Below are 27,988 nucleotides of genomic sequence, written 5' to 3'. Positions count from 1 at the left end.
AGAAATACACAAGCAGGTCTTCACCTCAGACACCAGGAGCCCTCCCGCTCCCTTCCAAGGGGGCGCCCTGGGTCCTCCCTCTCGGCTGGGAGCAGTTGGCCGCCGCGCTCTTCCGGGGCCTGGAGGAGGGGCGAAGGTCTAAGACCCGCCTCCACTGGGGCGGAGCCACGGCCCGGGACTGGCCCAAACCGCCGCAGGTAATACGGTCCGGAGCTGAATCGGGGTGCTCCGGGACCCCCGTTTGAAGAGATCCCGGGCGGGGGCGGCTGCATCTTTTAGGGGAATGGAGATAGGCCGGGTAGAAAACGCCGGGTAGACCTCCTCAGGCTCCGGCCCAGCCACACTGACGGTTCTCTCCTGACCCTGTTTCCTATCGCTTAGCGCTGCCACGCGGGGATTGGGACTGGGGGATGGGACGGGCAGGGGCTGCTGCGGGAGGTCCCAGGCCAGGTGCAGTTTACCCCTCTTTAGCTCTGGGCTTGGGGAACAGCAGTTAGTGGCTTAGGCTGAAGGTTGGATTTATCCATTCACCTCCCGGAAATGTTATCTATTTTCTTTCATCATTCACTCATCCCTCACTTCTGCTCTACACGGGGCCCACTAGTTGGTTCTCTGAATGCATCGGAGAGGCCCAGCTCCCTTGGAATTTAGTCTAGCATCTAGTCTAGAAACTTTTAAATAGATAATTACATTCAGGATGACCCTGCAATTACGATAGCTTAACGGATAACTTCGGATGGAGAATAGCTTGAGAATGTGAGGAAAACAACAAATAAGGGGCGGTTTCACTAAGGATGGGACAGTTGAACTGGAATGTGGAGGTTAACTAGAAGTTTGCCAGAAGGGAAGGGACATTTCAGGCAAGGGAAGCAGCATAAGATGCAAATTATGAAAGGGCTTGACATTTCAGAGGAACAAATGTAGTAAGAACAGCTCAATAAAGCAAGAAATTGTAGACTTGAGTTCCTGAAAAGGAGGTTGAGACCAGAAGGCTTTGAATGTCATGCTGGGGCCAAGAGTTATCCTAGAGTTTGGTATTTCTCAGCTTTTTAAAGTGTTTTATCTTTTGATAAATATAAATACCTTATGCCCTCCAAAATTATTTTGATATATGCCCTTTCCCCATGAAAACCAGAGACACAGAAAACTTCAAGCAAAAAAAAATCTGATTGGATTAAGAAAGTTGTGTTATTGTTGCTTACATAAAACTCAGCATAGTGTAAGTTTTTATCAAATGTAAGTTTTTATCAAAATGTGGTAGTGCTTATTCAGATCAGGCCCTAGAAATGAGTATATCAATAGGAAATTTTTTAAAATGGGAAGTAATCTCTGTGTGTTAGGTAGAAGATAATCGTCAATGTCTAAAGAGTGCCTTTCTGTCTTATGCATAGGACATCATGAAGCAGCTGCCAGTCTTGGAGCCTGGAGACAAGCCCAGGAAAGAAACATGGTCTGTAAGGAAGGATTCAGACAGAGAAACACATGAGTTTTTGTTTCATTTATAAGTAGTTTACTAATATATTTGATCATCTATAAGAAAGGGTAGAGATGAAACTGTCTGTAGTTTCTGGTAATTAGACTCAAACTGCCTGAGAAGGTCTTCAGAGGAAAGGTAGTGGGGCAATAATTATCACAGAGCAGATGTTGATTTTATTAGAATCCATTTACCAAGACGAGTAAGACATTGACCATCTGGCATCGTCAGCTCCAGCTCTGTGTCTTCCCCCAAGCGCTGACTCATTTTTTAAGGTTTTCAGGAAATTAGATTAAACTGGCTTCACTGTTTCTTGAATGCTTGTTCAACCCACCTTTCATTCAACAACTAACATTGGCCTGACAGGGGCAGTTACAGTGTAGGTGCTGAAGGTACAAAGGTGGATAGTCTCCGTGTAGGGGGTGCTGCAGACTAACCTGGTGATGGTGATTAAAAGTGATCAGTGCTGAAACAAGGCTCACAGAGGGCTGTAGAGAGGAGGCAGTGCTTCTGCAGGACCTTGGAGGAGAGCCTTTGATCTGCCTTCTTTGTGTCCACTTTTGCTCTCTACCCATCATAAATCTGAGCATGGCATTCTCTGGATTAAAAGCCTTTTGTTCCTCTGTGTTGGTCTTAGGATAGAAACCGGAGTCCTTAAAATGGCCCACTGGGCCCTGCATAATCTGTCCCTACCTACCTCTCCAGCTTTACGACCCCTGCTCACACTTTGTTCTCTTTCTCTTCCTTTAACGTGGTCTGCACTGTCCCACTGAGGGACTGTACAAGCTGGTCCCTCTCCCTGGATCACCCTTTCCTCCCACCTGTTGTCCCTTTCTTTGCCCAACTATTAATAACTTCTACTCATACTTCAGATCTCAGTTAAAATGGGGCTTCTTCAGGAAGTCTTCTGGGACCACCCTTGCCCCCACCCAACTCTCCTTACAGGGTAGGGACCCCCTGTGATATGTCCTCATACTATATATCCTGTTCTCCTTTGTAGCGCAATTGAAATGAAGTGGTTATTTGTGAAATTATTTGTTTAGTGTTTTTCTTCCCAGCTAGTCTGACAGGGCTATGAAGGCAGGGACTTCTCTTGTTTTATTCACCATGTAGGGGGAGGGCTGTGTGCCCTTGAATAAGTTATTTAACCTTTCTAAGCCTCAGGTCCACAGCTGTAAAACTCAGATGATAACATTACTGTCCTCAAAGGGGTTTTGTGCAAGTTTAGTGAAATCAGGGTTGTAGCAAAGTTAGCAGTCAGTAGGCGTGGTACATGGTTAGCAGTCATTTGGGCAGTAATGTGATACGTGAATCTGGACATCAAAAGAGAGATCTGGAAAAGAAACAGATTTTGAAATCACTGATGAACATGTAGATGGGTGGTAATTGAAGCCATCAGTACATATAAAATTGATCAGGTAAGTAAACCTAGACTAAGACAAAGGGAATCCATGGGGGTTGGAAGAAAGCTGGAGGGAAAGGAGTCAGAAAAGGAAACAGAAAGTGCAGCCAGACAGGTGGATAGAGAACCAAAAGGAATGAGTGTGGGGAAGCCAGGTCAGGAGAAAGGTACGAGAAGGAGGGAAGAGCCAAGAGTCCCAAATGCCAGAAAAACAGCTACAGAATTTTCTTTTTCAACCAGAAAGGTTGAAGTGTGCTTCCTGTCAGCATTCAGAATAACTTTACAGAGCGGAATGAATGGATCCTGTATTTGATTTTTCAAAGAGCTAATTTTGGCTTCCATCAGGTCAAGGGTTATGAATAATCTGGAAAATCTCTTAAAATTCAATGAAGGATGGAGAATATTACTTGGCAGAGGGAAGCATCGCTGGCTAGTGGTGGGAGCTTTGGTGCTGTTGGTTCTCACATGATTATACATAAAGTTCTGGCCATCATTTACTGAGTCCTTCCCTGCCATGTAACAAGAGTGCATCTCATTCTTCACAGGTATACTTATTGCCGTCTTCATTTTACAAATGAGGAAACTAAGGTTCAGAAAGATTAAGTAACTTCTAAAAGGGCATACCTGGAGAAAGCATGTGAACTGGGACCTGAACTAGATCTGTCTGAATTGGCAAGCCGTGCTCATGAGTACCATCTTGTGCCAGGACATACCATTGAACATTTCTGTGTATCAGTTTCCACCTCTACCACATGGGGACAATTACTAGTCCAGGGCATCCGCAGTAGGTTAATGTGAGATGAAAGCAGGGACAGAAATAAAAAGTCAAAGGTTATGTGCAAAGGGAAGGTACTGTTTTTAATCAGAAAAATGCTGCTTTGCTAGGTATTATTTTAAAAGTCTGTGTGTGTATAAGACCCTTCTCTCTGGTGCCTGTTCCATGAGGAGTGCAAAGAATACACTGCTGCATTTATTCTCTGCTCAGGCCTCCTGAACATATCTTCCTTTGGCAGGTACACCCTGACCCCAGTTGGAGACAGCCCCTGTGCACGGGTTGGTCACAGCTGCTCATATTTACCCCCTGTTGGTGACGCTGAGAGAGGGATGGTCTTCATTGTTGGGGGAGCAGATCCAAACAGAAGCTTCTCAGATGTGCACACCATAGATCTGGGTAAGACCAGCAGTGGAGGGGACTTCCCTGGCAGTCCAGTGGTTGGGACTCCACGCTTCCACTGCAGGGAAGATGTATTTCATCCCTGGTTGGGGAACAAGGATACCGTGCCATGTGGCATGGTTAAAAAAAACCAGAAGCTGCAGAGCATGTGCCCTTTGACCAAAGAGCAGTGTGCTGCTGGCTGTGATCATTCCTAAGAATATTAGTTCAAACATATACATTACCATATATAAAATAGGTAACCAGTGGGAGATTGCTATGTGTGAGCTCCCAGAGCTTACTCAAACTCATGTCTATCAAGTTGGTGATGCCATCCAACCATCTCATCCTTTGTCGTCCCCTTCTCCTCCTGCCTTCAATCTTTCCCAGCATCAGGGTCTTTTCAAATGAGTCAGTTCTTTGCATTAGGTGGCCAAAGTATTGGAGTTTCAGCTTCAGCATCAATCCTTCCAATGAATATTCAGGACTGATTTCCTTTAAGATGGACTGGTTTGATCCCCTTGCAGTCCAAGGGACTCTCAAGAGTCTTCTTCAACACCACATTTCCAAAAACATCAATTCTTCTGCACTCAGCTTTCTTTATTGTCCAAATCTGATATCCATACATGACTACTGGAAAAATCATAGCTTTGACTAGATGGACCTTTGTTGGTAAAGTAATGTCTCTGCGTTTTAGTATGCTGTTTAGGTTGGTCATAGCTTTTCTTCCAAGGTGCAAGCATCTTTTAATTTCATGGCTGCAGACACCATCTGCAGTGATTTTGGAGCCCCCCAAAATAAAGTCTGTCACTGTTTCCATTGTTTCCCCATCTATTTGCCATGAAGTGATGGGACCAGATACCATGATCTTCATTTTTTGAATGTTGAGTTTTAAGCCAGCTTTTTGACTCACCTCTTTCACTTTCATTAAGAGGCTCTTTAGTTCTTCTTTGCTTTCTGCCATAAAGGTGGTGTCATCTTCATATCCGAGGTTATTGATATTTCTCCAGACAATCTTGAATCCAGCTTGTGCTTCATCCAGCCCAGCATTTTGCGTGATGTACTCTGCATGTAAGTTATATAAGCAGGGTGAAAATATACAGCCTTGACGTACTCCTTTTCCTATTTGGAACCAGTCTGTTGTTCCATGTCCAGTTCTAACTGTTGCTTCTTGACCTGCATACAGATTTCTCAAGAGGCAGGTCAGGTGGTCTGGTATTCCCATCTCTTAGAATTTTCCACAGTTTGCTGTGATCCACACTGTCAAAGGCTTTGGCGTAGTCAATAAAGCTGAAGTAGATGTTTTTCTGGAACTCTTTTGCTTTTTCGATGATCCAAAGGATGTTGGCAGTTTGATCTCTGGTTCCTCTGCCTTTTCTGAAATCCAGCTCGAAGAAGTTCAGGGTTCACATACTGTTGAAGCCTGGCTTGGAGAATTTTGAGCATTACTTTACTAGCGTGTGAGATGACTGCAATTGTGCGGTAGTTTGAACATTCTTTGACATTGCCTTTTTTTGGAATTGGAATGAAAACTGACCTTTTCCAGTCTTGTGGCCACTGCTGAGTTTCCAAATTTGCTAGCATGTTGAGTGCATCACTTTAACAGCATCATCTTTTAGGACTTGCAGTAGCTCAACTGTAATTCTATCACTTCCACTAGCTTTGTTCATAAGGATGCTTGCTAAGACCCACTTGACTTCGCATTCCAGGATGTCTGGCTCTAGATGAGTGATCACACCATCGTGGTTATCTGGGTTATGAAGATCTTTTTTGTATAGTTCTTCTGTATATGGTTGCCACCTCTTCTTAATATCTTCTGCTTCTGTTATGTCCAAACCATTTCTGTCCTTTATTGTGCCCATCTTTGCATGAAATGTTCCCTTGGTGTCTCTAATTTTCTTGAAAAGATCTCGTCTTTCTCATTCTGTTGTTTTCCTCTATTTCTTTGCATTGATCACTGAGGAAGGCTTTCTTATATCTCCTTGCTATTCTTTGGAACGCTGCATTCAAATGGGTTTATCTTTCCTTTTCTCCTTTGCCTTTAGCTTCTATTCTTTTTTTTTTTTTTTTTTTAGAGCTTCTATTCTTTTCTCAACTATTTGTAAGGCTTCCTCAACCATTTTACCTTTTTGCATTTCTTTTTCTTGGGGATGGTCTTGATCATTGCCTCCTGTACAATGTCATGAACCTCCATCCAGGGTTCTTCAGGCACTCTATCAGATCTAATCCCTTGAATCTATTTGTCACTTCCACTGTATAATCGTAAGGGATTTGATTTAGGTCATACCTGAATGGTCTAGTGGTTTTCCATACTTTCTTCAATTTAAGTCTGAATTTGGCAATAGGAGTTCATGATCTGAGTCACAGTCAGCTCCCCGTCTTGTTTTTGCTGACTGTATAGAGCTTCTCCATCTTTGACTGCAAAGAATATAATCAATCTGATTTCGGTATTGACCATCTGGTGATGTCCATGTGTAGAGTTTTCTCTTGTGTTGTTGGAAGAGGGTGTTTGCTATGACCAGTGTGTTCTCTTGGCAAAACTCTGTTAGCCTTTGCCCTGCTTCATTTTGTACTCCAAGGCCAAATTTGCCTGTTACTCCAGGTATCTCTTGACTTCCTACTTTTGCATTCCAGTCCCCTATAATGAAAAGGACATCTTCTTTGGGTGTTAGTTCTAGAAGGTCTTGTAGGTCTTCATAAAACCATTCAACTTCAGCTTCTTTGGCATTACTGGTTGGGGCCTAGACTTGGATTACTGTGATATTGAATGGTTTGCCTTGAAAACGAACAGAGATAATTGTGTTGGTTTTGAGATTGCATCCAAGCACTGCATTTTGGAGTCTTTTACTGACCATGAGGGCTACTGCATTGCTTCTAAGGGATTCTTGCCCACAGTAGTACATATAATGGTCATCTGAGTTGAATTCACCCATTCCAGTCCATTTCAGTTCACTGAATATCACTGAGAAGTCCCTAAAGACACAACAGACTCCAGGAATATATCTACCAAATTAAGCCCCCCTTGATTTAGGAAAGAGTCCATTTGGAGCCCTGGGCAGCCAGCCACTCATTTATCAGATGTTTCTCTAGGAGATACTGATTCCCTCACCTCTTACATCTACGTCATCAAATCCTAAATATCTCTATTTTCATCCATGTCTTTCCATTTGCATTGCTACTACTGTGGTCCAAACCTTAGTATCTCTCAGCTGCACTCTTACAACAGCCTTCTTACTGATCTGCCTGCTTCCAAACTTACCCCCTGTACAGTGCATTTTCGATACTCAGGTGAGTATTTTATAAAATACAAGTCTGATTATGTCCCTCTCCAGTTTCAAGCCTTCCCCAGCTTTGTCTCTTGGCTCTCCAAAATCCACATTTGCTCCACTGAATATCCTTCAGTTCCTTGAACTCTCCATCTTTCAGACCCCAGGTTAAATGTTACTTCCAGGGACTTCCCTGGTGGTTAAGATTCTGCTCTCCTAATGCACGGAGCATGGATTTGATCTCTGGTCAGGGAACTAAGATCTCACATGCCAGCATGGAACGGCCAAAGTACATAAATAAACAAAGATGAATAAAAGAAAAGTCACTTCATTAGGAAGCTTGCCCTGGTACGTCTGGACTAGTTTAGGTACTGCAAAGTACCTAAGGGTTAGGGTTAGGGTTAGGGTTAGGGTACCGCAGAGGGGTGACTCTTCTGTTTTTCTTCTCTACTCCCGTGCCGCCTCTTGACACATCTTCAATTCTTCCCTTCTGACTGACAAATGTGTGGGGATTTTTTCCCCACAGCAGATAATTGTGCAACACCAGCTGGATGTCCTATGACTCAGCTCAGTTCTACCTGGAGTTAGACTCCAAGCCCACAGGTGAAGGGCTCAGACCCATGAGACTCTCCCTGCTCCCCTTCAGATGCCAGTCGCAAGGCCAGTGGTGGTTCTGACCAACTCCTTTAAATGGGAGGGTCCCCTGACATCCTCCTCGGCTTCCATTAATTTCCGGTTAATTTCCTCAAGAGGCCACCAAGCTCAGGAAAACAGCCAGACAGAAGAGATGTTTAGAGCAAAATATGTGGGGAAAGGCACTCCTGTGTCCCATCGAGGTGCCCTGCCTTTCCAACACTTCCATGTATTCACCAACCTGGAAACTCTCTGAACCCTGCCTTTTTTCTGGAGGAGTAATTGATTACATTATGGCCATTGGTGACTGTCAACCTCCATCCCTCTCCTCTGCCCAGAGCTGGCAGTGGGGGTTGTCTGGGGCTGAAAGTTCTAACCCTGTAGTCTCACACTTTCTTCCCCTGGCAACCAGCCCCCATCTTTAGGTGCTTTCCAAAAATCACCTAATTAACGTAAACTCAGGGACTTCCCTGGTGATCCAGTGGTTAAGACTTCGTACTTCCAGTGCAGGGGGAGTGGGTTGGATCTCTGGTATGGGAAATAAGATTCCACATGCCTCATGGTGTGGCCAAAAAACCCCCATAAACTCAGGTGTGGTTAACAGGGGGTTTGTTATCAATAACAAAAGACACTTACCAGTCTTATTACTTGGGTCATCACAAAGATTTTCAGAGCTCTGTGCCTAGAACAGATGAAGGCCGAATATATATTTCCTAACGTAAGTGACAATGACACAGTCACTCTCTGTGTTTCCATAGCATCCTGTACTTTCCCATCTTCATCCCTCTTCACGACCCTGTTCACATGGGATTGTTTTCCTGTTTATCTTCCCTACCAAAGTATAAGCTCCTTGGAAACAGGGAACATGGTTATAAGTATATATATATATTTTTTTCTTTTTTTTGCCATGCCATGTAGCTTATTGAACCTGGCTCACCACAGTGAAAGCGTCGAACGCTAACCTCTAGGCCATCGGAGAACTCTCACCACGGTTATATTACTTCTCCTTGCAATCCCCAGCCATTATCCTGGCACCTGGCATAGAGTAGGTGCTTTATAAGTACTCAGATGAATGAATGAACTAACAAGTGACTACTGTGTACCACACAATGGCAAAAGAAAACTGGTGTGGTGTTGTTCAGTTGCTCAGTCGTGTCCGACTCTTTGTGACCCCATGGACTGCAGCACGCCAGGCTTCCCTGTCCTTCACCATCTCCCAGAGTTTGTTCAGTCTCATGTTGTTAAGTTGATGATGCCATCCAACCATCTCATCCTCTGTCGCTTCTTTCTCTTCCTGCCCTCAGTCTTTCCCAGTATCAGGGTCTTTTCCATTGAGTCAGCTCTTTGCATCAGGTGGCCAAAGTACTGGAGCTTCGATTTCAGCATCAGTCCTTCCAATGAATGTTCAAGGTTGATCTCCTTTAGGATTGACTGGTTTGATCTCCTTGCAGTCCAAGGGACTCTCCAGAGTCTTCTCCAGAACCACAGTTCAAAAACGTGTTGTTAACATGTTTTATTAGGTTCATGTCACATGGCTGTTATTGTTTTGATCTTAGTTGTGTACCAACCACATATGCAGGAGTCTACTTGTAAAACTTGAAGCTGTTTGGCCTCTGTTGTAGTCTTGGAAGATCCGACATCAGTAGGCCCGGATATCTGCATGGTGACAATTTTTTTTCTTTCATTTATTTTTATTAGTTGGAGGCTAATTACTTTACAGTATTGTAGTGGTCTTTGTCATACATTGACATGAATCAACCATGGATTTACATGTATTCCCCATCCCGATCCCCCCTCCCACCTCCCTCAGTGACAATTTTTTGCACCTGAGCTACCACGTATCACTGGGGCTCTCATTCTCCAATTTGCTCCAATCCTCTGTGGGCATTTGAATTTCTACACACTGTACTAGGATTTCAAAGGTAAATGAAATCTCTTTAATCTCTCAGGAGGAAGTTTACCGTCTAGTACAGTTACAATTCTGTTGTGACTTGTTACTACCTTTGTGACTCTGGCTAAACCACCTAAACCATCTGGGGCTCAGTGTCCCAGAATAACTTGCTTCACTTGGCACTTGTAATGATCTAACAAGACAGTGCCTGTGAAGGCCCTATGTGAATGGTTTACTAATTAAAATCACTAAGAAGTTAGGTATTAATAGGCTGTGAAATTGTTTTAGCCAGAAGTCCTTTACCTAGAGGTAAAAGAAACTCTCTTCACCAACCAAAAAAATTAAAAACCCAAGAGAGAGAGAATCCATGGGCAGGGAATTTGGCCTAGCCTCAGGAGAGAGTGGAGGCAGGACTTGGAAAGCTGTCAAAAACTGCCTGTTTTCTCCCTTACTCTCAGCAGGGATACAGGGGAAATAAGTTAGTTGCGGCATGCAAACTCAGCTATGGCATGTGGGATCTAGTTCCCCAACTAGGGATCGAACCCAAGCCTTCTGCATTGGGAGCTCAGAATACCAATCACTGGACACCAGAGGAGTCTCTGGGGGGTTCTGCTCCTTTATGTAGATGTTTTATTCTTCTCTTCCCCACACTGTGGCTTTCTCTGCTTATCCACATGTGGCAGAAGATGGGTACCCAAACCCAGAAATCTATTTGAATTCCAGATTCTTGGGGGAGAGGCTCTGATGGGGTCATTTTGGGTCCAATGACTACCTTTGACCCTATCAGCTAAAGTTAGGAAGTCAAGGTGTAGTACAATCAAGTTTCCTGGGATCTATCCCTGGGACAGGGAGATGGGGCAGGTCCCATAAAAGAGGATTTATGGACAGGCCGACAGCCCCCAAAGTGTCTGATGTAAAATGTTCTGGAGGTTGACCACATTCCCTTTAAGTGATCTGCTGGTTGTTCGCTTATACTTTTAACCCCTTTTTTGTTTTTCACCCTCCCCCAAGTTTGTCAGCCAGTATAAACCACTGGCAGCCCCAATCTAGGAACTGGGTGAAATGTTTTCTAGGAACCCACCAGTGGGGTTTAGCCACCTCCAAGAGCCTCCTGCCCCGGTACGAGCACGCCAGCTTCGTGCCCTCCTGCACACCTCACAGCATCTGGGTGTTTGGAGGGGCCGACCAGTCAGGAAATCGAAACTGCCTGCAAGTTCTGAATCCTGGTAAGTAACTGATGGTTATTTTATTTACCAAAATGAATAAGTAAATCCAATTTCAATTCCTGTACCAAAGTCCCGTTTGGATTTTACTGACTAATCCATTTAACCCTTGCTGACCTCATAGAAAAATAAATTGTCACTTCTAACAGAATCTGAAAATCATAAATGATATTTTGTTTTCCTCCTAAGTGGCACAGATTATCAACTTCTGAAAAGTCAAAGCTGAAAGAGACTTCAGAGAACAGTTATGTCAAGTGGGCAACCTGGTCTAGCAATGGAGAGTGACTTTCCTAAAGTCATCAGGGAATCAGACCCTTGAATCCAAGTCACCTTTGTCAGAGGTCTCGAATGGGGGTGATTGTGCCCCCCAGGGGACACTTGGCATGTGACACCTCGGGGCAGGGCATCTAATGGGTGGAGGCCAGAGATGCTACCATACATCCTGTAATGCAGTGGTCCCCAACCTTTTTGGCACCAGGGACTAGTTTCATGGAAGACAAATTTTCCGTGGACAGGGGTGGGAGCAGGGTGGGGTTATGGTTTGGGGATGATTCAAACTCATTACATTTTTTGTCACTTTATTTCTATTATTATTACATCGGCTCCACCTCAGATCATCAGGCATTAGATCCTGGAGGTTGAGGACCCCTGCTGTAAAGCATAGGGCAGCCTCTCACAGTAAAGAATTATCTGGTCTAAAATGTCAATAGTACCAAAGTTAAGAAACCCTGATTGAGATCCTCTTAGTATGTTTTTTTTAACCAAAAAGTACAAAGTTCCTGACTTGTCTCACTGGCAGTTTTGTCACAGAGGAAGCAGTTTGGGGACATCACTGCTGCAAGGATGTTGCTGAACCACCCATGGGGGTGGACCTGACTTTCTGTCAGTTAGAAATAATTTCTGTTGTTTTTCTCTTTATAAATTTTTCAATATGCATTGAAAAATATTTTAAAAGTGTAAATAAGTAGACAAGAGCCATCCACAATCCTATGATATTAAGGCTATTAATAACAGTTCTGTGTACTTCCGTTCTGTCTTTTCTCTGCATTTTTGTAAACCTGAGATCTTTGTATTTCACCATTACACTTATTGTGTCTTTTTAATTTCATAATTAGCACAGAAATGATTCCCTATCAACAAAACTTTGCTAAAATCATTTTTAATGGCTGCATAACACTCAATTTTATGATAATACCATAATTCTTCTGTGTTTTTTTTTAACATGTAGGTTGTCTTCAGATTTTTACCATTATAAATAACAAAGTAGTGAATATCTTTGTTCAGAAGTCATTGAATGTATTTCAAATTATTGCCTTAGAATTCATGTCCAGAAATAAAAGAACTAGATAAAACCCTGGACTTTAAGCTTTTTTTTTTTTTAAACTTCAAAGCTTTTAGTACATGGTATCAAATTGTTCTCCAGGAAGGCTTTTTTCAATTTTCTTTTTTGGCCAGATTGCACAGTTTGTGCAATCTCAGTTTCCTGACCCAGGATTGAACCTGGGCCCAAGAGTGAAAGCCCAGAATCCTAACCACTAGGCCACCAGGGAACTCCATCTCCAGATTTTTTCAACTTATCCTTTCTCTAATTGTGTTTAATAGTTCTTGTTTCACTCCTGACTGGCACTGAATTTATCATTTTTAAGCACTGCTAATTTGATGGGCAAAAGTAAAAAAAACAAACGATTGTATCTAATTGTTTAAACATGCAGTTTGTTCATCACTAGTAACCTGGACATTTTTCATGTAACAATCAGATCTTGCCTGGTTACCTCTATAAATGAGAGGTTTACTTATATAACAGTTGGTCTTCTTTGTTATTCTGGGACAATAATAATTTCTATCTTGTTAGGTTTGGCAAGAATTAACTCACGTCTGGCTCATAGTTAACATTCAGTAATTATTGTGGTTGATGTAGCTGTGGTTTGACAGATGGAAATCAGTTCCAGAACCCTGACCTCTCAATTTTTCAGTGATGGCATCTATTTTAAATAAAATACAGTGAGAATTTGGAAAGCTTCTGTCAAAGAAATTGACTTTCCACCAGATCCTTTCCTCTCCTAAAAAGTATAGTTTGACACCATGACCAAGAAATATGAATGATGTCAGTGAATCATTAATTTCTTGTGTTACGAAGGCAAGTTCCTCAGTCTTAGGACTCCTTTCTGATTATTTGTGCTAGCATTTGACTTGGCAGCCACACAATCTCAATTTTATGACAGTACCATAATTCCTCTGTTTTGTTCTGTTTTTTTTTACTCTGAAGGTTGTGTGCTTTCTAACTCCCCCTAAGATCTAAAAGCTCCCCAAGATCTGTAGTTATAGAGGAAATTACATTATGCTATGTTATTTTAGTTTTTTGTTTTTGTTGTCTGCTTTTTTTGGCTATGAAGTTTGTGGGATATTAGTTCACCAACCAGGGATCGAACCCAAGACACCTGCAGTGGAAGCCAGGAGTCTTAACCACTGGACTGTATGGGAAGTCCCCATTATGCTTTGGATATAGGCTGAGATTTGTTTGGTCTCCGGGTTCATGTTTTGAGTCCCACACATACTACAAATGCTTCATGTGCGACTTTGTATATTGAATGAAGACCTTTACACAAGACACAGAATTTCCTAGTCAAGAAATAATTCCTGGGAATTCCCTGATGGTCCAGTGGTTAAGACTTGGAGTTTTCACTGCTGTGGGCTTGGTTTTAACCCCTGGTCAGGGAACTAAAATCCCACAGGCCATGCAGCATAGCAGAAAGGAAGGAAGGAAGGAAGAAAGAAAGAAAGAAGTAGTGGAATGACTATGGGTGTTTTGATAGATCTGTGTTCAGAGCCCTGCCCTACTGCTCACCAACACTGTGACTTGGGGGAAAGGATTTAAACTTTCTGAGCTTCAGTTCCCTCATTTACCAAGTGGGGATACTTTCTACCTGCTCCCAGGATTACCTGAGGATAAGGAGATGGTGGGGTGCTCAGGGCAATGATTCTGCCCACGGAAGGTGCTTGGTTACTGCTTGTGTTTCTGTAAAATGTGTGCTTCCTTTTGGAAAAAAAAGTGAGCTTCTGTTCACCTGCCCAGGTGGCAGAACTTCATTCTCAAGTCAGAAGAGTGGAATATACATAGATCTTGACATTGAAATTGAATTTGAATCCCAACTCAGCCATTTACTGGTCATGTCACCTTAAATGAGTGACTTAATCTGTCTCTGCTTCAATTCCTTGTCTGTAAAATGTGGGAAGAAATATTTATTTGGCACATAGTGTTTAGTAGGGACAATTACTACTACTGCTACCACTGCTAAGACTGTAATGATATTGTCCACTTTTTTTTAATGGCCACATATCCTGAGAAACTTGGCACGTCTGGTTTCTTGCATCCAGTGGGAATGAGTTTGCTCACTGTTGGGCTCCTCTGGGTGGGCACAGCGCAGGATAGTCAACAAAGGGGAATAGGGTGCAGAAGGATTTTAAGGCCTCCGAAAACAAACTGTCCTCCTTAATTGTACCTGTGGCTTTTCATTCGTGGGAATTTGGGTCTATCTGAACACATTCTGAGTATTGCCCCTTACCCCTCCTTGAATTTGATGACGGGAGATCTCTGCCTAGACCTACTCTGTCCCTCTTGGGAATTGGGGTTTGCCAAGTGACCCTGCCTAGCCCCAGAGTCAATGTCTGAGGCCCTCAGCCTGGGGATTTAGATGCCTACCTTCTCTCCGAACCAGATACCAGGACTTGGACCACCCCAGAGGTGACCGGCCCACCGCCGTCCCCGAGAACATTCCACACATCATCGGCAGCCATTGGAGACCAGCTGTATGTCTTCGGGGGTGGAGAGAGAGGTGCTCAGCCAGTGCCGGATGTGCAGCTTCATGTGTTTGATGCAAGTATGGATGGGGTGGGAGATCCCTGCGCCCACCACTTACCTGGTCGGGGCTGCCCTGGCCTGCAGCTTACCTGATGCAGGAAACAAATTAGAAAATGACAACCTGGCTGTGGGTCTCAATTCTAGACTTCTTCAGTATATCTCTTAGCTGTATCTTCTACCCAGAGTAAAAATTGCATTTAAAGAAGAATAACAGATCAATTATAAAAATGTAGACAGTATAGTTTATCAAGCAAGAAAGAAAAAAGTTTCCCCTTAGGCCTTTCCTTCCTACTGCCCAGACAGAGGTAAATACTGTTAGCTATTCCTAATAGTCTAACTTTCGGATTTTTATGTGCATTTATAAATCAGATGCACATGTATATGTGAACACCTACGAATTTTCTATGGACTTTGAAATTATATGAAAACTTAAAACACACACATGAAAATACTAATTATAAATACTGTTCTGCCTCTTAGTTTTATGGGTCTAAGGGTAGATCTTGGGGGCTTCCCTGATGGCTCAGTGGTAAAGAATCCACCTGCAATGCAGGAGACTCGGGTTCAGTCCCTAGATTGGGAAGATCCCCTAGAGGAGGAAATGGCAGTCCACGCAAGTATTCTTGCCTGGAGAATCCCATGGACAGAGGAGCCTGGCGGGCTACAGTCCATAGGGTCACAAAGAGTCAAATACAACTGAGCGACTGAACACGCATGCACGCGAGGGTAAATCTTAGTTGAAAGCATAAACTTTGAAACCACAGGAAGTGGACTTGGAACCAGATCTGACATCTACCTTCTGTATCACTTTAGACTAATTTCTTAATCTCTCTAGGCCTTAGTTTGCTGTAAAATGGAGATAGTAATAGTGCCTAACACAAAGAATTGGAAAGATTAAATGAGATAATGTGATACAGTGTATAGCAGTTCTGACACAGGAAACACCTAATGAATTTTCACTGTATTATTATTATTCCTTCATTTAATCACACATCATGGATCTCTCCTAAGCCAACAATTTTCTTGCAAAACGTATCTTTCTGTGGGCATCCATTATTCATTCAGTCATTTTCCTATAGATTGACTTTTTTTTTCCTATAGATTGACAGTGTTACAGTGAATATATACATTAATTTATGTACATGTTACAACGTCTGGGCCTTCCCAGGTGGGCTAATGGTAGAGAACACACCTGCCAATGCAGGAGATACAAGAGATGCAGGTTCGATCTTTGGGTTAGGAGGATCCCCTAGAGGAGGGCATGGTAATCCACTCCAGTATTCACGCCTGGAGAATCCCATGGACAGAGGAGCCTGGCGGGCTACTGTCCATAGGGTCGTAAAGAGTCAGATATGACTGAAGTGACTTAGCACAGCACACACAACATTTAATGTGGAATAGATGCTGGGGAGTAGAATCACTAGATCAAAATGGTATGAATATTTAATATTGTGAGAGCTCTTGCCAATCTTTTGTCTAAGTGGTGTTTATTTGCATTTCTTTCTTTTAGTAGTGGGCATTTAGGAATAACACTTTACAAATATCATGTGACAAAAATAATTTTCCTGTGTGTCTTTGCACCTTTTTTGAGAAAAGGCAATAAGCAAAACTGAAAACTTATAAGTTTAAATTAAAAATTAAGACATGTCACAATATGAATTTTTGCAGAAAAAATGGACTCTGATTCTTTTAAAGCAGTTTTAAAAAAATATTGGCTTTGAATACATAAAACTGTAAGAGAAAAATATATGTACATATATATGTGCCTATATATGTGTGTGTGTGTATATATAATTTTATAACCTCCAAATTGTTAACATTTCAGTGCAATTATGGTCCTTTTTTTTTTAAATAGAAGAGATAATTCTAGATGTGCTATTTGTGTCTTATATTTTTCACTTAAGCATTTCCTCTGTAATCACAAAGTTTTCTCATTGTTTTTAATGAGCACGTAATATTCTACTATGACTGTAGCAATAACTCACTCATTCACCTGTTAATGGACTTAGGGGCTATTTCCAGTTCTCCCTAATTATTAATATAAACAATACTGTGGTAAACATACTTACCACTTACATATGCATATGCATCAACTTTCTCCGGTTATTTCAAATTGTATTCCTTGGAACACTGAGGGCTCTGTGAACAACCTTCAGGCCTGTCGCAAGTGGTAATTCAGAGAAAAGTTGTTTGGCAGGCTTTTGTCTAAGAAAATTTTTGTAGCACTCCTTTAAGACTTTTCCGGTATGTTGAAATGATTGATTTTCAATTCTATACATGTACAATTTTGGAGATATGAAGGGTTATCAACAGGTAGGACACATCTGCTATGTTAGGATAACACTCATAACTCTCATGTACAGAGTACTTTATTTATGCCTGTGCTTTACATATATCGTCTCATTTAATCCACACTTCAACCCTGCTGCTGCTGCTGAGAGGTAGGTATTACCGGGTACTCCCTTTCTCTTCATTTGATAGCTGCAGAAACTAAAGCTTAGAAAATTAACACATGCAAGGCTACATAATTATTCAGTGAAATAACCCAGTTTTAACTTCAAATCCTATATTCTAATCATTATCCTATACAACCACTTCTGGAGGCCCTGCTAACTTTAAAAGTAGTCAATTTTTTTTCCCCACCCTTCCAGCCAATCAATTAAAGATATTGTTTTGAAAAAGAGAATACTCTGAAGGCCTGTCCCAGTAGAAGGAAGCTCATTCTTTTTAATTTTGGGGCAGTTCTAGGTTGAAGAAACTTAAGGGAGGTATTTTTTAAATTCAAAACACAAAGTAGTTCCTTAATGCCCAGAAGAAGGGGTAGGCATATTAGGTAGTGAATTCTCCAGTCCTGGACACACACCAGCAGAGACTGTAAAGGTTGTGGATGGAGGGAGGCCTGGGTTGGGCTGGCAAGTCGCAGTGAATGACCCACAGGACCCTCTTTGTTCAGTGCATCTCCTCTTGCTGGGAGGTGAGGCTTAGGTATAGTCCTCACTTTCTTGCTTCATACCTTTGTCACCTGATGTCATGGGATTTATTTTTCCAGACACCCTGACCTGGTCACAACCAGAGACATATGGAAAACCTCCATCCCCTCGACATGGTCATGTGATGGTGGCAGCAGGGACAAAGCTCTTCATCCATGGAGGCTTGGCAGGGGACAATTTCTATGATGATCTCCATTGCATTGATATCAGTAAGTAGGGTAGAGGGCATGGGGGCTTGCTTGTCTGCTTAAAATTAAATAAAATATACTTTGATTGACTAGAACCTTGCTCTCAACCAGCCAGTAGAATCTTCGCTGCTGCTGCTGCTAAGTCGCTTCATTTTGTCTGACTCTGTGTGACTCCATAGATGGCAGCCCACCAGGTTCTGCCATCCCTGGGATTCTCCAGGCAAGAAGACTGGACTGGGTTGCCATTTCCTTCTCCAATGCATGAAAGTGAAAAGTGAAAGTGAAGTCGCTCAGTCATGTCCGACTCTTCGAGACCCCATGGAGTGCAGCCTACCAGGGTCCTCTGCCCATGGGATTTTCCAGGGGAGAGTACTGGAGTGGGTTGCCATTGCCTTCTCCGAGAATCTTCACTAGATTCTTTCAAATGTGACCTGAATAATAATAATAAGTGATAATAATAAAAGCAAGTATTTCCTAAGTTTTTGCCATGTATTGGATTGACCAGAAAGTCCATCTAAGTTTTTCTGTAAGATCTTACAAAAAATCTATTATGAACTTTCTGGCTGACCCAAGACCTACCCATTAATTCTCTCTTATCCTTTAAACAACCCTGCTCTTTCATTAAAATTCATTGTGTCTTGTGCTTCCCGAAGGACTGGATTTCTTTCAAGTTGTAGCCTTTAATTCTGTGGATAACTTTTAGAATGTGTCTGGAGGTGGACAACCAGAACTGTCATGCTAAATTGTTAAAAAAATTTCTGAGAAAAGGAAAGTTAGGGATAAACATGAGTATTGTCTTTAAGCATTTGAATGACCCCCAAAAAGTCCCGAGAGCCTGGACTATTTTGGGGTCATTCTTCCAGACTCTGAGGTCCCTTAGGGTGGGGACTTTGTCTCTTTTTCCCTTAGTGTATTTCCTTCATTGAGTACGGTGTCTGGCAGGTCACAGTGGACAGATAGGGACTTTCCTGGTGGTCCAGTGGTTAAGACTTCACGCTTCCACTGCAGGGGGCATAGGTATGACCCCTTGCTGGAGAACTAAGATCCTGCCTGCCACACAGTGCAACCAAAAAAAAAAAAAAAAAGTCGACAGAAAAACAAATGAACATATTCTGTGTTGCTCCAGACTACAGGAATTGGAACCATGGGCAGAAGGCATGAGAACTGCTGTGCAAGTGTCAGGCTACCTTGCCAAACGGTGGGTTCTCTGATTTGGTGACATTGGAGGCCGGCTGACACTGGCTGGGATTCCCACACTGGCAAGGATATTTGGCTGGACTCGGTGATCCTCCCTTCCAACTCAGTTGCTGGACCCCTGCCTTGAACTGACAGATGGAAAATATCTTCACAGGAGCATTCCTTGCAGGCAGGCAAACAGGGTTTTAATGCTTATTTTAAAAAGAGAAAGTCCTTTTCTCTTGTAGGAGGAACTATTTCCTAGCTATTTTTCCTCTTTTCCTACCCAGGTTGTTCTCTAAAACCTAAAATCCGGTGAGGTCCTGCCTCCTTTACTTGTCTGAAAAGTTGCAACTATCTGCAGAAATAGGTAGGAAATAGGTGCTGAGGCAGCATGTTACAGTGTAGAGAACACAGATCTGGGAGTCAGACCTGAGTGCAGCTCTAGCTATGGGACTTCTTCCCATCTCTAATCCTGTTTTTTTCATCTGCAAGAAGTAGGCAGAAGTGAGCAGTAGCAACTTCATGCAGCTATCATGAGAATAAAGTAAGCCAGATTTTTGAGGTGCCTAGTCAGCACTCGCAAAGTTGCAAAGTAGCTGTTACTGTTTCAGACATGCATGTGTGTGCACATACAGGCATGCTTCTGCAAGCACGCACACACACACACACACACACACACACACACAGAACCTTACCTGCTCCTGGGTTCCTAAGGAGTTAATGGTGATGGTCACCAAAGCTTAGATCACATTCCTCAGTGTGCTCCGAAGACCACCTACATCAGAATCACCTGGGATGCTTGTTACAACTATAGATGACTGAGCCCCCTCCTTCCCTCTCTGGACTAACCCAGACAGAATTTCAAGCTCCCCCAAGTAATTTTTGTGCACACCAAACCTTGCTTTATTATCTTGAGAACTCTTTAGTGAGTGAAGTTCAGGGGTTGGTTTGCAAGCTGCAGACGTCTGACAGGCTCAGTCTGAAACCATTGTCTAGGTTTTGCCCACTTCCCATCTCTTGGCAGGTGACATGAAGTGGCAGAAGCTAACGCCCACCGGGGCAGCTCCCACAGGCTGTGCTGCTCACTCAGCTGTGGCCGTGGGGAAACACGTATATGTCTTCGGAGGAATGACTCCCACAGGAGCCCTGAATACGATGTACCAGTATCACATAGGTGAGCAGATGTTCACTGTGGGTCTTTAAGCAAGTATCACCCTTCTTTGAAAACTATCACAATGCTTTGGTCTTTCAATCTGGCCACTCCACATCTAAGGCTGAAGGAATAAAAACCAGACTTTCAGGGAATGACATCATCAAAGCAGTAAGAGTACCATTAGGGTTCCCCTGCTCCACTTTTCTTGTTTCTTTTAGGGCCCAGGTGATATAGCACATCACTGAATATTTTTGGAAATTTTGTAACAGACTTTTTTTCCCCCAAAATAGAAAAGCAGCATTGGACCTTGCTTAAATTTGGTAATTCTCCTCCCGCTGGAAGGCTGGACCATTCCATGTGTATCATTCCGTGGCCAGGGACGTGTACTTCTGAGAAAGAAGATTCAAATTCAGCCACTCTAAACTGTGATGCTGAGAAAGGGGATTCCACTGAGAAAGGAGTGACTCAAGGTGGTGACTCACATGAAGAAAGTCAGGCTGACACACTGCTCTGTTTTGTGTTTGGCGGAATGAATACAGAAGGGGAAATCTATGATGATTGTATTGTGACTGCAGTTGATTAATAAAACCCATGTTTTTACTGCTTTTAAATGTCAATTACTTTCAGAAAAGTTAAGTGAAACATTGTTTTCATACCTCCAAAATTGTCTGCACTATGTATGTATCCCCTTGGCTCTTACCTACTGCAGTAGGTGAAGAGATGAACTGGAGAGCTCAGGGCAAAAACCTCTGATAAAGGGTTTTTTATCAGTAATACAACCAGGTAACTAACTGGCTGGTTATGAATACTAATCACAAAAATGTTGCAGATATCCTAATTGCAAGATACAACAAAAGTTGTAGAAATCAGTGAGTGGACATTTCCAAACTGAAGTGTTTTAACATTTGACTGCACCGGGTCTTGGAGCACGTGGGATCTAGTTCCCTGACAGGGATGGAACCCATGCTCCCTTCATCTGAAGCATGGAGTTTTAGCCAGCGATCACCAGGGGAAGTCTAGGGAAGTGTTTTCAATATTAGCAGCTCCTCAGAAAGAGGTGTACTGTTGCCTTGGTACTGAGAGCCGCTGCAGACAGGGGCAAAGATTGGCCCTTGTCTCTCCCCACCAACCCCTACCCCTCTGCACACAACACTTCAGGTATTATTAATGTTTGTATGGAACCTGGTCTGTAAGACCCCCTGTCCAAATGGTTTGGGCAACACAACAGAGGTCCAGGCCTCAGAGTAAATCACACATCAGGTCTCAGTTCCACAAATTAACCTTGCAGCTGGTTGCCCCATGTGTAAAATGTCTATGTTTGGACTGAACTGAATCATGTTAGCATGACAGCCTGCCCTTCTTTGATCATACTTACTAAATTACTGTAGAGCTTAAGGTAGATCACACCACCCTAGATCCCACTCTTGTACCAGAGATAAAGATTTACATGGCTAAGATTCAAAAATATTAACTTCACATCCTAAAATCAAGAATTGAATCCAAGTGTGTAAAATTATCAGTGATTCATCACTTATCAAATCGCATGAGAATCCAAGCAGCTGTAAAGTGTTATGAGTAAATAGGCCACCGTAAGTTTTTGAAAGGTAAGGGGAAGCAGGAAGTTTCAATTATGCTCAAGAAAACTCTGCTCTTGAAATGGTCCTTGCCTAGTTAAACATATGGATGTACCAACCTCCCACCCCTTTTCTTAGATTAGGCATGTTTCCCAAAATGACTGAATATTTAAAGAAATGTTGTTTCCTTACCTCAAAACCCCTGAACACTCCCAACACATGAGGGTCTAACCTTAAAATAAATGACTAACCTAGTTAGAAGCTTTATCACAAAAATTAGACCAGTGTAAATAACAAACATTTATTGGTGTCACTTATGGTAGAAAAAAGTTCCTACACCAGATACACATGACCCAATTGTTAAATAGAACATTTTCAAGGTGAACACACTCCCTAACCCAGCTTTTTTTTTTAACCCACTTTTGATGATAGCCAATTCCTCCTTGCCCCCCACCCCAAGACATGTGAGCAACTGCTAATGAAAAGCAGTAAACAGCCACTTGGGCTATAGCATTTTCAACTCCACTCCAAGGTGAAGATTCCAATTACATTCGAGACTTAAGTTCTCTCAATTTTCTCCTAACGAAAGTTCCTGAGTCCAGTATTTACAATATTACAGCACTAGCAGAGCAGTGTCTACAACTCATCTTTTTCTCCTGCTTCCTCCTCATTGGTTGGGGGGGGGCCTGCACTTCCATAGAGTTTGCTGATAATTGGCTGAACAATTTCTTCTAGCTCCTTCTTTTTAGCTTTGAAATCTTCAATGTCAGCATCTTGGTGACTTTCCAGCCACTCAATCTTTTCTTCTACAGCCTTTTCCATGGTCTCCTTATCTTCTGAGGAAAGTTTACCTCCCAGTTTTTCTTTATCTCCAATCTGATTCTTAAGAGAGTAGGCATAGCTTTCCAATTCATTTCTTGTGTCAATGCGCTCCTTGAGCTTTTTGTCTTCCTCAGCAAACTTCTCAGCATCATTGACCATTCTTTCAATTTCTTCAGGTGTCAGGCGATTTTGGTCATTGGTAATTGTGATCTTATTTTTGTTGCCTGTACCTTTGTCTTCAGCTGTCACTCGAAGAATGCCATTCACATCTATCTCAAAGGTGACTTCAATCTGTGGGACACCACGGGGTGCAGGAGGAATTCCAGTCAGATCAAAAGTTCCCAGAAGGTGATTGTCTTTCGTCAGGGGTCGTTCACCTAGAAGTCACACACACACAAATTGTTAGTTGTTACTGACAAACATTAGTACATCTGGATCTCTACATTTAAGTCTGTTACAGCCTGAAGTGGCAAGGGCACTCTATCAACTTAAAATGGGTCATATTGGGTCTGAAAGGAACTGTGAATTAAGTTACTAGTATTCAATCAAATTTCGTCTACTTTAAAGCAGTATGAACTTTGCTTGTTGTTCTATTTTAGAAGCCAGCTCAGAAGGCATTTTTAATGGGAAAGCCTGCCAGACAAAAAACAGATTTTAGTCCTGGCTCTACCAAACTCAACACTAAATTAGGGCCTTCTCACCTAAAAACAGCAGATACTTCTTTCCTTAGTCATTTCAACAGTGTGTATTAAAAAAAAAAAAGTCAAACTTCTCAAACACATGTCATGGTATTAACAAATGTAAGCAATTACCTTCATAGACTTTGATGGTAACAGTTGGTTGATTATCAGAGGCTGTAGAGAAGATCTGAGACTTCTTGGTGGGCACCACAGTGTTCCGTGGAATCAGTTTGGTCATGACACCTCCCACGGTTTCAATACCAAGTGTCAAGGGACATACATCAAGCAGCACCAGATCACCTGCAAAAGTAAGTTGACTGAGGTAAGTTCCAATTCAGGAGTCATAGGAGCAATACCAAGCAGTGCCCACAATCAATACAACTTCATCTTCTCCATCTTGCCACTTGGTTAGGTTCTACGCAAAATCATTTCAGAAACAGTGAATTAAATACAACTGCTAAAGATCTTGAGACTTCCCAGTCTTGTCATCACTGTACCTTTAACTAGCTCTGTGAGCTTGCTGCTTGTATTCTACTGCTTTCTAAAGCAACAGCTAATACTCTTCCCATTAAGCTACTGAAGCACTGTGGACAATGCTGACAGACTGACCTGTATCTTGATCACCAGAGAGCACACCAGCCTGGACAGCGGCCCCATATGCCACAGCCTCATCTGGGTTTATGCCTCGGGATGGCTCCTTGCCATTGAAAAACTCTTTAACCAGCTGTTGAATCTTTGGGATTCTAGTAGAGCCACCAACAAGAACAATTTCATCAATATCAGACTTCTTTAAATCAGAATCTTCCAACACTTTCTGGACAGGCTTCATGGTGGAACGGAACAGGTCCTAGAGTAAGAGACACAAGCACTGTGAGGATACCTGTCATACCCACAAATAGTCAAAATCCCTAAATGCACTGTCCCAAACTCAGAGTCTAACTAGATCTCATTAGCAAAACAAGGAACATACCATGTTTAGCTCTTCAAATTTGGCCCGAGTCAGGGTCTCCGAGAAGTCTTCTCCTTCATAGAAGGACTCTATTTCAATTCTGGCTTGATGTTGGGAAGACAGGGCCCGTTTGGCCTTTTCTACCTCACGCCGGAGTTTCTGCACAGCTCTGTTATCTTTCCGAACATCTTTGCCAGTCTTCTTTTTGTAGAGCTTGATGAAGTGTTCCATGACACGCTGGTCAAAGTCTTCTCCACCCAGGTGAGTATCTCCATTAGTGGCCACGACTTCAAAGACACCATTATCAATGGTGAGAAGAGACACATCGAAGGTTCCACCACCCAGGTCAAACACCAGGATGTTCTTCTCCCCTTCCCTCTTATCCAGGCCATAAGCAATAGCAGCTGCTGTACTGTTAGAGAAATGAGAAAGAAAAACAAACCTTACTTAACTTTTCCCTTTCCACATTTGGCAAATGTGCCGTACTTTTGAATTTGACACTTACGGCTCATTGATGATCCTCATGACATTCAATCCAGCAATAGTGCCAGCATCTTTGGTTGCCTGGCGTTGGGCATCATTGAAATATGCTGGTACAGTAACAACTGCATGAGTAACCTAAAATGATTAACAAAAGGTAGTTAGACATATTTTATCATACAGTTCAACTTTTATTTAAGTTACAAACTATCACTTTATTTTTAAGATACATAATTATATGTGTGTGGACTTGCAAGCAGTAAGTCATAAATGAAAAGACCCTAGTATTTTGTTTGATCTCCAGTAAAACATGCAAGTAATTAAAACTGATGTACATGGATGTCAGACTTTTAAAATGATGAAAGCATCTACACAACACAATCAGAAACGGTAATAATAAAACTGCTCAACACTCTTCTGGAAAATACCTACCTTCTTTCCCAAATAAGCCTCAGCAGTTTCCTTCATTTTAGTGAGAACCATGGCAGAAATTTCTTCAGGAGCAAATGTCTTTGTTTGTCCACCTCCAACATCAACTTGAATGTATGGTTTAGTTTTCTTTTCAACCACCTATTTGAGAGAATAATTATTATCTTCAGAGATAGAAGCAAAAACATTTTAAACTTTAAAAAGAGGACTGAGACTCACTTCCTTCTCCAAAGTTGGGTTTACTTTGGACCCTTTGAGCTGAATATTTGGGGCAGAAATATTTAAGGTGTCGAAGGTGCCTTACAATTACAAGCCACTTCGGTTTTAATCAGTCTCTTAATCCTAAACTATTGTCGACAGAGTAGTTACGCATGAAATTCCTTGCCAACTTTACTATCTTCAGTTCTGAAACATACTAGGAGTATAAAATAAAATTATATACACACATCTATATCCCCTTTGCTTGTGCCTCAACTTTTTAATCCTAAATACTCCCATCACCACCACCCACTATCTATTTAGAAGAGAAAAACCGGTTCGAACCTTGAAAGGTAAGAACTTGATGTCCTGCTGCACGGAAGGGTCGTTCCATGTCCGGCCAATGAGTCGCTTGGCGTCGAAGACTGTGTTCTCAGGATTGGAGGTGAGCTGGTTCTTGGCTGCATCGCCGATCAGACGCTCCCCTTCAGGAGTGAAGGCCACATAAGACGGCGTGATGCGGTTGCCTTGATCGTTGGCGATGATCTCCACGCGACCGTTCTTGAACACCCCGACGCTGGAGGAAAAAACCGAACGGAAGGAATCAGCACCACGATGCTCCGGGCAGCCCAGGAGACCACGCCCCATTTTCCCCTCTCCTCAAACCCCACTTACCAGGAGTAGGTGGTGCCCAGGTCGATGCCGACCACCGTGCCCACGTCCTCCTTCTTGTCCTCCTCCTCCGCTCGTGCCATGCCGAGCAGCAGCAGCAGCACCGCAGCCACCAGGGAGAGCTTCATCTTTCCGGCGCCGTCGGCCAGTCGGTCAGCAGGCAGCTATAGGGCTTCGGAGGAAAATCAGCCACAGGCCGCAAACACGGGAGCGCAAAGAGGTTCCTGAGCTGAGGATGACAAGGCCCCGGATGAGGAGAACAGTGGACAATAAGAAGGGCAGGTTCGAAAAGACAGGCCGCAGCACCTACCTCTCAAACGCAAGAAAACCTTAAGTCGATGTGTCTGGGATGTCTCGGTCAGCGTCGACCGCGCCGTCGCCTACTCCGCTTATATACCCTCCCCCCAGCCCCGTCGTGGAGGCCGCCGATTGGCGAAGGCGCAGCTCGTTGGACGTCGCTGATTGGTCCAGGCCACCAAGCTGGCCGCCGCGGATTCGAAGCGGCCCCCTCCGCAGCTAACGTCATCGCTACGCCCTCCTGGCTGACTCATTGGCTGTTGGGCGCCCCCCAACAATCACCAATGAGACTCTACATCCGCCCTGTGCTCCAGCTCCATTGCTTTAGCAGCTGCCTATCAGTGACGGGACCTCTCACCCCGAGGTGGTTTCCGCCGGTAACAGCTGATGTCCCGCCTCCACGCTGGGCCCTGAGGGGATCGGGGCCCGTCCGGCGTGCAAGATACCCCCGAGGCAGCAGGACTTGAGTCCGTGCCTTCTCCACGACCACCCCGCCTGACCTTCCTCCGTCCCTCTCGAGGGAAGCGACTGTTTTCTCCTCCCCTCCTCCATCCCGTCCCAGGCATGCAGGTGTCAGCGTAGATGCTGTGATCTCCTCCGAACAAATTTCTCTGTCCTTTATAGCCGCCACAGGTACTAGTGTCGTGGGGTCTTTTGTTGCTCATCATGCCGCAGCTCTCGAGTTGGGACCTAGTCTGGGCAATGCCCGGTCGCGAATCATGGCTCCTACTACTTATATGCCCCGCACCCGCTATCCCGCTGTCTTTCCCAGGTCTCCCCACATTGCCTTGCCCCACGGTAAGTCCCGGGACAGACCTGACCAAAGTAATTGACTCCTATACAGAGTCCCCTACACACGTGGCAACCCTGCTCTTAAGAGCGTGCTAATGCCATCACTCCCACCTTGGGATGTGTCATTTTTCTAGTTTGTCACCCCTTGTCTTGCCTCTCCTTGCCATCATTTCCTTTTGTGGCTCAGATTATCATTTACAATGCCTTCTTCATCCTTCATTGATACCTTTTTACCTTCACTTCTGGAAAAGGTCTGATTGTGCTTAAATGTATTTAATGGACAAAGACCTCTGGATAATGCCGTACTCTTGTAGCAAAAAGTATAAAGGCTGCTATTTACTTTAGCCTTACTCTGTGCTAAGCATTATTCTTTTGCCTTTCGGTCCTTACAATTCAATACTTGGCATTTCCCATTTTACAGATGAGAACATTGAGACCAAAGAGATTAATTGTCACAGAGCTGCTAAGTGATAGAGTTATCATTGATATCCAAGTAAGCTTGACTCTGTAGCCAATACTTATAAGAAGTTTTTAAATTTGTTTATATTTTGGCCTCTGTAGAGCATGTGGGGTATTAGTTCCTCAACCAGGGATCAAACCCATGTCCCCTGCATTGGAAGCGCAGTCTTAACCACGGAACTGCCAGGAAGGCTCCCAACAATTTTTAAATTAAGTTCACTTATT

The 27,988-nt window shown here is 43.2% G+C and overlaps 2 protein-coding genes across 4 annotated transcripts; one reads left to right on the top strand and one right to left on the bottom strand.

Annotated features, from left to right (window-relative positions):
- The first annotated feature begins 129 nt into the window (after nucleotides 1–129).
- Nucleotides 130–21,032, top strand: RABEPK (Rab9 effector protein with kelch motifs). Of its 2 annotated transcripts, XM_065928457.1 has the most exons (8): nucleotides 130–197; nucleotides 1,392–1,450; nucleotides 3,890–4,047; nucleotides 10,893–11,045; nucleotides 14,759–14,920; nucleotides 17,951–18,100; nucleotides 20,283–20,432; nucleotides 20,702–21,032. In XM_065928457.1, exons 2-8 carry the CDS (start codon nucleotides 1,398–1,400, stop codon nucleotides 20,992–20,994), a joined length of 1,119 nt encoding a protein of 372 aa, XP_065784529.1. In that variant the 5' UTR covers nucleotides 130–197; nucleotides 1,392–1,397; the 3' UTR covers nucleotides 20,995–21,032. The 2 variants fall into 2 exon arrangements, with proteins under 2 accessions (XP_065784529.1, XP_065784530.1); XM_065928458.1 differs by lacking the exons at nucleotides 130–197; nucleotides 1,392–1,450 and adding an exon at nucleotides 1,481–2,892 and having other exon boundaries at nucleotides 20,702–21,031.
- A 1,240-nt stretch (nucleotides 21,033–22,272) lies between these two features.
- On the bottom strand, nucleotides 22,273–26,620 carry HSPA5 (heat shock protein family A (Hsp70) member 5). Of its 2 annotated transcripts, none has more exons than XM_065928455.1 (9): nucleotides 26,526–26,620; nucleotides 26,219–26,444; nucleotides 25,889–26,120; nucleotides 25,349–25,486; nucleotides 24,942–25,054; nucleotides 24,458–24,848; nucleotides 24,097–24,334; nucleotides 23,620–23,787; nucleotides 22,273–23,184 (listed from the first exon to the last, which is right to left on the bottom strand). In XM_065928455.1, the coding sequence occupies exons 2-9, from the start codon at nucleotides 26,341–26,343 to the stop codon at nucleotides 22,622–22,624; spliced, it is 1,968 nt and encodes a 655-aa protein (XP_065784527.1). In that variant the 5' UTR covers nucleotides 26,344–26,444; nucleotides 26,526–26,620; the 3' UTR covers nucleotides 22,273–22,621. The 2 variants fall into 2 exon arrangements, with proteins under 2 accessions (XP_065784527.1, XP_065784528.1); XM_065928456.1 differs by having other exon boundaries at nucleotides 26,219–26,439; nucleotides 26,526–26,598.
- Nucleotides 26,621–27,988: the final 1,368 nt, after the last annotated feature.

The sequence above is a fragment of the Muntiacus reevesi genome, chromosome 3 (assembly GCF_963930625.1).
Source record: "Muntiacus reevesi chromosome 3, mMunRee1.1, whole genome shotgun sequence".
Classification (NCBI taxonomy): Eukaryota; Metazoa; Chordata; class Mammalia; order Artiodactyla; family Cervidae; genus Muntiacus; species Muntiacus reevesi.
This window is presented reverse-complemented; position numbering and strand designations above follow the sequence as displayed.

Bases quoted from the DNA above. Each gene is read 5' to 3' on its own strand.
- RABEPK (XM_065928457.1), top strand. From the start codon at position 1,398: ATGAAGCAGCTGCCAGTCTTGGAGCCTGGAGACAAGCCCAGGAAAGAA. The intron at 4,048-10,892 runs GTAAGACCAGCA...AATGTTTTCTAG, and splicing joins TGTGCACACCATAGATCTGG to GAACCCACCAGTGGGGTTTA. The intron at 11,046-14,758 runs GTAAGTAACTGA...TCTCCGAACCAG, and splicing joins CCTGCAAGTTCTGAATCCTG to ATACCAGGACTTGGACCACC.
- HSPA5 (XM_065928455.1), bottom strand. From the start codon at position 26,343: ATGAAGCTCTCCCTGGTGGCTGCGGTGCTGCTGCTGCTGCTCGGCATG. The intron at 26,121-26,218 runs GTAAGTGGGGTT...TTTTTCCTCCAG, and splicing joins CTGGGCACCACCTACTCCTG to CGTCGGGGTGTTCAAGAACG. The intron at 24,849-24,941 runs GTAAGTGTCAAA...TTTCTCTAACAG, and splicing joins ATGAGGATCATCAATGAGCC to TACAGCAGCTGCTATTGCTT.